General features: G+C 36.7%; 1 protein-coding gene across 6 annotated transcripts in view; it reads right to left on the bottom strand.

The window, feature by feature from the left end:
* DYRK1A (dual specificity tyrosine phosphorylation regulated kinase 1A) overlaps window positions 1-13,128 on the bottom strand; it is a 142,788-nt gene that overhangs the window by 21,568 nt on the left and 108,092 nt on the right. For 5 of the 6 annotated variants that reach the window (XM_059921540.1, XM_059921541.1, XM_059921543.1 and 2 more), the window contains 4 exons: window positions 12,722-12,841; window positions 9,763-9,951; window positions 5,871-6,018; window positions 1,586-1,872 (listed from right to left, as the gene is read on the bottom strand). In XM_059921540.1, the coding sequence (XP_059777523.1) occupies window positions 1,586-1,872; window positions 5,871-6,018; window positions 9,763-9,951; window positions 12,722-12,841 (744 nt within the window). The remainder of the gene's footprint in view (window positions 1-1,585; window positions 1,873-5,870; window positions 6,019-9,762; window positions 9,952-12,721; window positions 12,842-13,128) is intronic. The other variant, XM_059921542.1, reaches the window with a different exon arrangement.

Raw genomic sequence — 13,128 nt, 5'->3', positions numbered from 1 at the left:
TTTTTATATGCCAACAGCATGGTGAAGCCCCAAAGACTCCCTACTACTGAGACTTATTTCCCAGCTTAGGAAAGGAAGTTTGTCACCTACCTATCCAGCTGCTTAAAGCAGTAGTTGGGCTATCTACAAGCCTGTGCGCCAGGATCGCCGCCTGAGAAACTTTTTCTGAAACATACTTGCCCTGCCACCTTCTAACACTGAGCCAGCAGACCTAGAATAGGGCCACTGTATGTCTGTTTTGGAAATGACTTCCCATGGGATTCTGATACACTCACATAGTTAAAAACTCACTGAGCTAAAGGTATAGCTGTTTCACTTTGGCTGGAGAGAGATAGTAGTGCTTGATATCAGGGCGGCATATATGATTTGGTTTAAATAGGAAAAAATTTTACAAGTCTAAAATCTATTCAAATGACTCTCAAGATGGGCACATATTTTCCATTTACAATATACTTTATCCCTATTAACAACTATGAGCATCTTTTGATTTTCAGAGGCATCCGAAACTGCAAACTTTGCTTCCTATTCCTTCCATTTTTAAAAATTATTTCATTGTAGCATTGCTACCATAAGATAATTTGCAGAAAATAACAAAAAGACAATCTTGTTAACTGACCATAAACCTTCATGATTAAATTAACCTACTGTATTTAAAAGCTGGAATAAAGTTGGATAGGAAATTTCACTAATTTGGAAAAACAAGAAATGGAAAGCCAATATGAAATAGGAATATCTCCATGTTAGTTATGTTTTTACCTTTTTTTTTTAAGAAATGCAGTTTCAATACTTAAAGTAAATAGGAACAACATTTTAAATGAATAAAGTATTATCAAATGGTGACCCTAGTTGCTTTCAAGAAGAGAACATCCTGTAACTTCTATTTTATATGCAAAACAGTTAGAGTAGCTTTCATAATGCTAGAAAGAGCCGTAGGAAAATTTTGTTTTCCTAAAATCAGCTAAACCTAAATCTATTTATTGCTATGGACATGTCTGTTTTTAGCACTCTAAAGAAAACTAGTTCGGTGTCATAATTTATAAAACAAAAAAAGGATTTAAACTTATTTATCAAAACAAGTATGTCTATCAACCTAGTAATTTACACTGTATCACTGTGTGTAATGTAAAATTACCTGCATTTTTTTTTTACCCATCAGCTTTTGAGGAAAAACATTTATCTTGACCTATATTTAGAGAAATATTTTACAGCAAGGAGTCAATGTTCTATTATTGGAATTTCCCCAAATTTATACTAAGGACCTCTATTTGGGAAATACAGTTACAACAAATCACCTAATATTTAATATATCCATCCCCTCTTTTCTCTTAGACTTTTAGCATACACATAATTTTTTAAGATAAACTTTGAAAAACTAATACCTTCTAATTCAAAGTTTACTATTTGCATTTTAAAAGGTATTTCCCAAAATAGGTATCAACACAAGGTGATTCAAGTGCTGCATTTTAAAGATAACCATCCTGTAATTACCTCCAAATTGTATACAGATTAATAACATTTCAAGTATCTACTTACACTGTTTTAACCTAATTCTAATTTTAATTCACAAGTCCTGAAATATACTTACCCTCTGCCCCAACTGACAAGAACTGCCAAAGTCAACAATCTTGATTGCACTGCGTTTGGGGTTACACAGAAGGATATTCTCAGGTTTTAGGTCACAGTGAATGATACTAAGTTCTGGAGTCGCAAGGAAAAGCAGTGCAGTGCACATCTGCTGTGCAAACTTTCGTGTTAGGTTCAAAGAGACACCTCGAAAATTGGTGTTCCTCAACAAGTCATAGAGGTTGTAGGACAGCATTTCAAAAACTAAACAGAGGTGGTTTCGAAACATAAAGTGGCGTTTTAAATGCACTGAAAGAGAAAAAAGTTTCATTTTAAATTATACATACCAATAAAATGAGAATAACATGCATTTGAACTCTCCAACAATCTGTAACATGACAATGTCAAATGCAGAGTGAAAATCAAGTTAAAATCTGGCGATCAGCATTCTGCACTAAACAGCACATTCTTTAATCAGTTAAGAATATCTAAATTGTTCATCTGCTGAATTAATATATTAGTGTATACTGTCTGCCAATAAGCAATATAATGCAAGAAGTACCACCAAAATGCCTTGCTTAAAAAAAAAATTAAGTCAGGTATGAAAACACAAGTAGCAAATTGACAAAGAGTACTGAGAATACTTTGATAATTTTATCGTCACTTGTAAGAGAAAACACGTTGTACTCCCTGAAAGCCCTACCTCACAACTTCATCTAAGCTCCACCCACTGGGATGTCCAGCTTGTGACGACGCTGTACTTGGCAGCCCTCTCTGGGAAGGCTTTGATACATATACACAATCTGCTTTGCTGAGCCTTAGATTTCACTAGTAATTTTTTGAAACAATTGTCAAAGGAAGACATTTTTTTTTTCTTTTGGGCAAATACAGCAAAGGCTCGAAAATCACATTGTAAGGTACTAGAGTTCATAATCAAGGCATTTGATTATTATGTTCATCAAACCGGTACATGGGACACCCTGTCCAAGACTGAAGGTTTGGGAAAACTTCAAAATAAAGCTCAATCACAAGAAATTATGAGTAGGCTTATGAATGGGTAAAGACTAATAGAATACATTACTTGGTATCACTACTGATCCTCTACAAAGGCTTAATGGTCGACAAACTGCTTCAAAAAGTTGTGCTTTAAGTATTAACACTGACTTCACATCAGATGAAGTTATTCAATAAAGAACTGCCCTTCAGTATAAAAATTCTTATACACACCAAACTGAGCACCTAGAACTCAACTGGAATGACATAAAACAACCATTTGTCAAGGCTACCTTCATTTTGGTCTTTTAGTATCATTTAAAACAGAGGTTTCTCTACAGATTTGTCTGGAACAACTAGGACAGTATTCAATGTCTGGTCCCTGAGAAAGGGGATACGCTGTGTTGTCCTGGTCGTAGCCCTGAACTGTCTCCCTGGAGGCAGTGCATGTCAACATTGCTTTTAGATCACTCCTGACACTCATGAGCTACAATGAGGATACGTAACACAACACAACTACTACATGGCTCTCTAGGAGTCCAGAGTACAACTCAACTCTCACCAACAGTTACGTAAGAATGTATAACATCTGCTCTTAATCACTGAGTTCATAGGTTTAAAATTAAGAACATAGCTCCATGTGACATAAGACACCCCAGAGACATGGTCCAAACAAGCGTTTTGACCTGGTTAAGCAGCAGCCGCAAAAGGAATGCAGAAGGTAACTGGTGTCAGAATTCAAACATGATTACGACAATCCCTCTAAGAAGCTGTGATCAGAGTGTTCTTCCAATGGAAGATCAATCCACTCAATTCCACTAATTCATCATTCATTTACTGAGTATCTATAATGTGCTGAGCACTAAAGACATTGTCAAAGAAAGCTCAAACACAAGTATATACGTTCAGTTTTTTTAAACTGAACTTTGAGGAGAACGGACGGTTGGCAAGACTTTGTTCTACACTTAAACTGAATGTTCTTTTAACTAGACCATGGCAGGTACCAAATAATCCAGATAAGAAATTATGCTATGTGGTAAAAAAGTAAGAGTTTTTAGAAGTTCAAAGACTTAAAGACTATACAAGTCATGAGACTAAATTATATTGATCAAATCACTTCAAAATTAAGTTATTTACGTTATAAAAGAGCAATACAACTTCCAGACACCTTAAGTTTAACGTATCAACTCTACTGCCATGGCTGTGTCTAAATCTAAAGTTCTTTTTGCTTGCTTTCCAATATAGAAAACTCAGTTTCTTAAGACACTGTGCATGAATTCACCTTCTTCCTAAATAAGAACCTTTAAAAAAAAAAAAACTCATCCAAAAGAATATCTGTAATAACTGATGCCAATTAATGATCATTAAAGTCAGTTTATTAAAAATAAAAATGACAGCCATTATTATAACATAACCAAGTAGCTAACATTTAGTGTTTTCTTTCAACAAGGCAGAAATAAATTGTTATAGTAATGCTATCAACATTTTCTCTACTACTTAAGAAAAATTCAAAATAAAACACACAAGAGTGAGAAAGAAGAAAAAGGGAGGTATGTTTAGAGACTGTAAGTCAAGCATCCTTAGAATGTCCTTCTTGGCCTCCTAAGCCCCTTGAATGGAAATGTGCTCACCTTACACTAAGTTGTAACTGAAAGTAAACAGCAAACATGCACTATGAAACATGCAGTGTGAAAAGACTTGAAATACAAATGTTATTACTGTGGGTTATATCAGATATCTAACAGAGAAGGCACTAAGGAAGAAAAATTAATAGTATAAGCTCATTTTATTGCAACAATGAGGAATGAAGGGTGTTTCATAAATAAAATCTAATCTGAATATGTGAACCTTACACCTTTAAACATCAATTTTTTTGTTTCTGTTATTTTGGGGGGACTAAAGAACCATAATGCTGCCCTCCCTTCATTTCTTTTTATTTTTTTTTAAATAAATTTATTTATTTTATTTATTTTTGGCTGTGTTGGGTCTTCGTTGCTGCGCACGGGATTTCTCTAGTTGTGGAGAGCAGGGGCTACCCTTCGTTGCGATGCACGGGCTTCTCATTACTGTGGCTTCTCTTGCTGCACAGCACGGGCCCTAGGCGCACGTGCTTCAGCAGTTGCAGCATGCGGGCTCAGTAGTTGTGACTCGCGGGCTCTAGAGCACAGGCTCAGTAGTTTTGGCGCACGGCCTTAGTTGCTCCGCGGCATGTGGGATCTTCCCGGACCAGGGCTCGAAGCCGGGTCCCCTGCAGTGGCAGGCGGATTCTCAACCACTGTGCCATCAGAGAAGCCCTCCCCTCATTTCTTAAAAAGGAGTTTGCTAATAAAACTTAACCTCATATGTTTTTCAGGTAAAGTTAGCATTTATGAATGTGAGTTGCTAATACATGCCTATAAAAAAGTCTGTAATTAATTGATCCTAAGGTCTCTATCTTAAAATTGACATCATCTTGTTTTTACAGGTGGCAGCAATTTGTTTCTTGGTGGCACATAAAATTATGGTGTCTTAGATTTGATTAAGAATAGTATTAAAGAACGTATAATCAGAAGATGTTTTATCCATATATCAATTGGCCCTAGACTTCACTATTTTCATAATTCTTCTGTCTCCTCTTTTTGTATTCAGAAGAAACACCATATGACAATGAAATAAACACAAGCTCTGGAGTTAGGCAGAGGTAGGTTCAGACCCTAGCTCCAAGAGCCCTAGAACCTTGGGTATGTTACTCTTTGTACAAACTACCTGTAATATAAGGATTTACCACCTTCCTTTCAGGACTGCTATGATTACAGATGATGGAAGAAAAGCACAAGGAATATGGTAGGAGTTCAAGAAATGTTGGCTATTATTTCTCGAGGAAGAACCTGAGATCTTGGCTCAGACATTCCAAAAATGGTTCTGTAACCATTAACAACATATTAGCTCACTTCTAATTTCTGAGCTATATTAGAAATGGTTAAAGTTAACACAAAGTGGACTCTCTAGATAAACATGCACCATTAAAGCAAACAAATGACGCTTGTTTCAAAAAACAAACAAAAAGAAAAAAACAAACAAAAAAACCCAAAAAGACACTATTCCCATTTGTTTTTATACTATATACCACCTAGAATGCACATTCCCAGAGATTTAAAATATTACTGCCAGATCAAGTAACATATATAAATCTATGCCCTCCAACAGAAATAACTGAATGTTTACCCAATCACTTTAAGATAAAATCAACATATTTTCATACAAAAATAACAATTAACTCAAATTTGTGGTCTGGGTTAGGGCACACTGCTTTGTTTGCCTGTTTGTTTGTTTACCTATGTAGTATTTCATTTCAGTGTCATGTTTGTTCATGAGCTCAAGAAGTCGCACTTCTATCTGGGCTTGATTCAGAAAAGCCTTCTTGTTCTTTATTATTTTAATGGCAACCCATTCTTGCTCCACACGATCATATGCCTTTACAACCTAAAAGAGAAAAAAGATAAATGATACCTATTTCATTAATGAACAATTTAACAACAGTTTACAGTTCACCTTAATTGTACATTTATCTAATTACCCTTTTTCTGACCTTCCTAATTAAAAGAGATCCTGTTCGTTTCCATTCGATAGCATCCATTTACTACTTTATTGTCACTTAAAGTCATTTTTCAAATGGATTTCTTTTGCATCCTTACAGTATTTCTAAACATCCACAAAATAGATAACTTTCTTAAAATCAGATTAACTATTTTCCTCCTTCAGAAATAAATTATGAATCTTGACAAGTGCTTTGGGGTTTTTTTACCTTTCTTACTAAATAACATTATAAAACAATTCTTCTAACTATTCTTTTAATAAGAGAAAAACCTGGTTTAAAACCCAAGCATATGTGTGAGATACTTAAAAGGTTGTAAGTCATCTGAAAAATGTAGATAACTTCCTAAATTTAACTTAGATTTTCATAGGTAAAAACTTAGGCATATACCAGAAGAATTAGTTTACACTTATTCAATAAAAAAAATATCAAAAACAAATAACCAGGAAAAAAGTTTAAAATGTCATAATTAGGGGATTTTGAGTTTTAAAAAGAGAAGGAAACTGAAACATTCATGTGCAAATCACCATGCACACCTCTCATTTAAAATTTTACTCATTTAAAACAAGTTTCACACTACTAATAAATTTATACAAAAATTAGGAAATACACAGATAAAACTATATCTCTACAAATCAGAAACTGCTATAAGTGATTAAATATTATTATATTTATAATATTACATATAGTCTGAATAGATAATAGTTTTAGATACATTTTCTAGCATATTCAGAAAGTACAGAGATGCAGGTAGAACTCCAAGTGATTCCAATGTGTTGGCTGAGTACCACTGGATTAGAGGAAGAGAATGGAACGCATGGTCCAAGATCACATCAGTCAAGGTTATTGTCAATCACAGATCATAAATCGTTCAGCTGAAATCAAACTTGGAATGAAAAGTGCAGTATCTCTGGTTTCACCCAATTCTAAAAAAATACTATCTATTGTCTTTTAAATCAGAGGCGACCCATGTAAACATCTGACCAAGTGCTTCTGATATTCTTCTGTTTCACTGACCATATTGACTGTACCAAGAGTTGCAGTTCAGTGCCCAGATCCTAATGGTCTCCAGGACAAAGGCCACTAACATGGACTCAGCTATTTACTGACTTAGCAAATAGTTCACTTGCTCAATGCTAAAGCAATGATTTGCAACCCTGAATATCACACATTCAGTAGGCTGTTTTCAAAAATACCAATGCCCAGAATCCAGTCACAGAGATTCTGATTTAATTGGTTGGAGCCTAAGTATCCATCCTCCCCTCCCCACCCCACCCTCAATCCCCAAAGCTCCCTGGAAAATTTCAATGTGCAATCAGGATTGATGACCATTGGCTTAAGAAATGAAGGAGCCGCTTCTTTGACAAGGATCTGGCAGAGAATTTAGAGGAAGTCTGACCAAGTCGGTAAGGAAGACTTTATTTGGTGAGTGACAGGTCCTGACCCTGAACACACCTCAGCCTAGGAAAAAGGCTTTTCCTTTTACCAGTCTGATCTGGTAAAATGGATTTTGATGTCAAATAGGCCTATGTTTTCACAGGTTTACTATGCTGACTTGCTCTTAGGAGTCAGAGTATGAGAAAATTAAAGGGGAGGGGGAAACATCACAGTGAGCTCAAAGACTGAGTATTTAAGGAAAACTAAGTTTAGAGAACAGGCTGTATAGCCAGTTTTCATGGTGGACATCACAGAAGTTTGAAAGGTGTCCTGCTGAGAGCAACTGCCTAAACGTTAGTGTAATTTTGAAGGTGGAGATGACACTCTATCCAGGGTGTTCGTAGCCTTACTTAAGAGGTAGGCCTCAGAACTGCCTTTCCTTAAAATTAGCTCTGAAAGAGAAGCAGAAGCTGCTTCTGACAAAAAGTAATACTTTCTTAAAGAGGGACTCCCCACACACTGAGAATCCCCTGACTCAGGAGAAAAAGAGGTTACAAATCAAGGGGAAAGGCCCTGAATTACGTATAATTACAAAAATTCTGTGAAATCACGGACAGGGGCAGACATATTATACATGGGACACCAGGGCCTGGTAGAGCCACACCAGAGTTAGGGGTCTTCTAAGAAGCTTGCTCGTATTTCCCTATAGGTTTAACAGCTTGATCTGTCTGGGTCTAGAGCTGTAGCTGCTAATGGCCTGTAGTATACTTTTTGTCCTAAGCGTGATTAAGACTGACACATGATGAATTTTTCCTCACAGGTTGAAAAGAGGCATACTTTGCTTTCTCTCAGGGCAGGAAAGGTAAGTAAGAGTACGCAGGTTCCATAGTTTTAGAAAAAACAAAAACAACCTCCAAAATCCAAAATATTGTCCAAGTCAAAAGAAGTATTTGGATCACAAGTTATTATAGTAACTGACTCGCAGCACAAAAGCTACAAGGCAAAGGAGGCTGGGATTAACAGTAAATCATACCTCAAACAAAAAGGCTCTGTGACTTGATGAGATAAGATAGGGAGATTTATACGTGGGAACAGCTGGGGGATCCACAGCCAGAGAAAAGCTTTTTTTTTTTTAATATGTCAAGTGTTTATTAATTTACTTTTTTAAAAATTATTTTTGGCTGTGTTCGGTCTTCGTTTCTGTGCGAGGGCTTTCTCTAGTTGCGGCAAGTGGGGGCTGCTCTTCATCGCGGTGCGTGGGCCTCTCACTATCGCGGCCTCTCTTGTTGCGGAGCACAGGCTCCAGACGCGCAGGCTCAGTAGTTGTGGCTCACGGGCCCAGCTGCTCCGCGGCATGTGGGATCTTCCCAGACCAGGGCTCGAACTCGTGTCCCCTGCACTGGCAGGCAGATTCTCAACCACTGCGCCACCAGGGAAGCCCCTGAGAAAAGCTTTTTAAAAGTGCAAGGAGGAAGGTCTGACAGCTCTTGGTCTGGGCGCAGCTGATGTAAGAGGCTAATGTAGTTAGGGTTTGTGCTTTGTACTGGGATAGGGGGGGCAAGTGAGGAGAAGAGAGCTGTGGGTGGAGAGAAGAGGCTAGGAACGAAGAGAAAAAACAGGTCCACTGGAGTTCCTCCCTCACTCTTCCGGGTAGAAGCAGTCTGAACAATCCCACCATCGGAACAATGCCAATCACAATATTAGCAACGCTGATGCCGTGAGGACTTAAGAGGAGACCCTGGAGACCCTCTGCCCACTTAGAGGCCTGATGGAGCTAGAAGAGGAGCTGAGGACAAACTTAGGGCACAGCCCCTGGTGTCCCAAGTCTCCAAAGAAGCGAGAGGACACCCGCTGTGCCAGCTGAAAATGGTAATTTTTTTCTCTTTGAGGAGGAATATCAGACAGGAAGGTAATTATCTCTATCATACATAACGAAGAACCACCCAGAGACTAAAAACCCCATATGAAAGAGGCAATACTGTCTATTAGTGATTAAAATCAACCACTTAGTATTAGTAAAATAACTACTTGATAGCTACAGAAAGTTTTTTTTTTAAAAAGTCTAATGGAGTTTTTATAGCTGATGCAGTTTTCTTACCTTTAGAGAAAACTATAATAATCCAAATACTTACATATCCGTTGTTTAGATCTATCTACAAATATCAAAAGTGTACTACTGAGAAAAGGATATAGTAACATGATTCACTAAGACGTTCTTTCTAATTTAGGAAATTCAGCATCTTCCACTAAATTACCTGTCCGAAGGAACCTTTGCCTATCAAGGAGTCAATTTCGTAGCGATCCATCCACTTCTCTCCGTTTTTTACGATATAATCATAGTTATCATCATCATAACCATCATTGTAAACCTTCCGCTCCTTCTTATGACTAGAATCGTCTCCCTGGCCCTGCTGGTGTCTTCGCTTCTTTTTTGCATAGTAAACCTGAAATGAGAAAATACAGTGTTAGCTGTGCAATTAAAAATCATTGGGGACGGGGAGCAGTGAGGGCACCATATATCGAGTACATACAAGACACATCTGCTATCAGTAGGAAACTGATTAATTTTTATTCTTTATAACACACACAAAAATGAAATAAAGAATTTTCTATAGCTGCTATTGGAGTTACAGAATAACACTGATATATAACAAATGAAAAATATCTACAGTAAAATTCACTTCAGAGTTACACTGTTTATACATTTTTTTAAATAGGAGATGTTAAGTGACCACGCCAAAGTCTCCCGTTCAAGAAGGGTAACAGGACCTGATTTATATTTATTGTCTAAACTAAGGTATAATTTATATACAGTGAGATGGTATAGATCTTAGAGAAATGCAAATCAAAACCACAATGAGGTATCACCTCCCACCATCATCAAAATGGCCATCATCAGAAAATCTACAAACAGCAAATGCTGGAGAGGGTGTGGAGAAAAGGGAACCCTCTTGCACTGTTGGTGGGAATGTAAATTGATACAGCCACTATGGAGGACAGTATGGAGGTTCCTTTAAAAACTAAAAATAGAATTACCATATGACCCAGCAATCCCACTACTGGGCATATACCCAGAGAAAACCATAATTCAAAAAGACACATGCACCCCAATGTTCATTGCAGCATTATTTACAATAGCCAGGTCATGGAAGCAACCTAAATGCCCATCGACAGACGAATGGATAAAGAAGACGTGGCACATATATACAGTGGAATATTACTCAGCCATAAAAAGGAACGAAATTGGGTCATTTGTAGGGACGTGGATGGACCCAGAGACTGTCACGCAGAGTGAAGTAAGTCAGAAAGAGAAAAACAAATACTGTATGTTAACGCATATTTGTGGAACCTAGAAAAATGGTACAGATGAACCAGTTTGCAGGGCAGAAACTGAGACACAGAGGTAGAGAACAAACGTATGGACACCAAGGGGGGGAAGCGACGGGGGGGGGGGGGGGGGATGGGGGGGCGGGGGTGGTGGTGGGATGAATTGGGCGATTGGGATTGACATGTATACACTGATGTGTATAAAATGGATGACTAATAAGAACCTGCTGTATAAAAAAATAAAATTCAAAAAAAAAAGAGTGTATAATATGAAGGACTTTGGAGAAAATGTATATGCTGATGTAATCAACATATGCTAAACGAAATAAAGAACATTTTCATCCTCCTTATATTTCGAGTTCCATCATGCCCCCTTCTAGTCAATCCCAATTTTATATTTGATCCTAAAGCAAAAGATTTTAAAAATGAAAGTTTAAATGTATAATATATGAACTGATGTGTTGCTAATATAAAAAGGGCCTGAGACACGCCTAGTTCTGAAGCCTGTAATAACATATTAATGAAAAACAGCCATGCCCCTCCCCCCACACAAAAGGTCGTAAACCTTGTGGCTGGTCACAGATTGAGTTATTTTCCTTATATCTGTTTTTCTTATAAAATAGTCTCTAAGACTAGTAAAAAATAATAGGTGGACTAGGCAACAGTCCAGGTAATTGGTAACTAACTTTGAGGAAATTATAAATTACACTGCACAGAGCAACATCAGAAAAACTAGTTTACAAGGTGGCAAAACAGTTAAAAACAAGCTTTAACAAAGCTACTGTTAACAGCTTAACGATTTATCAGATATTAACAAACTGACATTAATCAATTGTTAACAACAATTTATCAGATATTTTCAGATGATCAAAAGTTAGTTTGGTGCCTCTTTTATAACATATAAATTGCATACAAAATCCAATTTAGAAATGTTCCTCATTGAGTTCACTTCAATTTTATCCTGCCACATTGCCACAATAATATAATACTGGCATTAAACAGCATCAAACTGCTATAAAATTTATACACACATAAGAACATCTTTTTAGTTAAATGGCTCTAAAGCTGGTAGAAGATAAGTCTTTAATGTGAAAGGATGTAGGGCCCCACTGGAAGAGGAAAGAAAGCACAGGCGTGTCCACACTTCTCCAAAAAAGCTCATTTAATAATTCATTACAGAGCTAGAGTTGGGGTTAGAAGCAAGTAACAACCAAGCCAAAGGTCTAAGACACCAGAAAAATAATTTTTGAAAGCAGAGTCAAGTTGAAAGGTGAGTAATTCAAAGGGCTGTCCATGTTTTTTATCCTACTTACTTCCACCAAAAAGGCTTTCAGATATCTTACAATGAAAAAGATACAGATTAAAAGAACACACATTAATTTAAAAAGAAAACTTTAAACCACATAAATATAGATAGATCAGATAGACTAGACCAAATGCCTGTTAACTGGGCATTAAATACATCTCAGAGCTTCCTGACATCCATGGTAAAAGTAGAAACAGATATGTAAAAATTTAAGCAAAATTCTGTAACATTTTCATACTTTTATATTATCATTATTGCCTTCCTTTCCCCTGAAGTTTTGGAGACGAGGTTATTATAGAAATGACAACTCAGCATATATTAAATATAACTTTAAAAAGAGGGGAAGTTATCCACAATTATCTTAACTTTTTGCAGTCCTTGTTAATATATCTTATTTGTTTTACACAATTATAATTTTATTATCTATAAATCACTAACTTACCAGTCTTCATGATAATCATCAATATGACAATCCTTGGGAGTTAAAAATAATTTTAGTATGTTTAAATATGCTACAAAATAACTTTTTTTCCCTGCTCTATTGCAAAATAGATGCTGTTATAACAAATCAATAGTCTTACCTCATTAATATGCTTATATGTTTTGATCAAGTCAACAGAAAGTTTTCTCAGGGGAGCAGTAGCTGGATCACGGAAGGTTTGGGGCATCCGCCTCTGTAACATGACAATATCAGGCATCACCTTAAATAGACAGAAAAGACTAGCACTTTAACTATACTGTACTGGTATGAATTCCCTCTTCTGTAACCTGTGTATACGTATTTAAAAAAAAAAAGACATCTACGTTAGAATAATATACATGCTCTCTCGGTCATCTCTTTCATCCGGAATCCACTGAAGACAACCACTGGAACAAATAAACGAAATTAGAAGATAATATGCCCAGTTACCAAGCCTTCAATTTTGCTCCCCAAATTCAACAAGAGGATTACAGATATACCCCTGGTCCAGGAGACATGCATGATGCT

The sequence above is a fragment of the Balaenoptera ricei genome, chromosome 4 (assembly GCF_028023285.1).
Source record: "Balaenoptera ricei isolate mBalRic1 chromosome 4, mBalRic1.hap2, whole genome shotgun sequence".
NCBI classification, from domain to species: domain Eukaryota; kingdom Metazoa; phylum Chordata; class Mammalia; order Artiodactyla; family Balaenopteridae; genus Balaenoptera; species Balaenoptera ricei.
This window is presented reverse-complemented; position numbering and strand designations above follow the sequence as displayed.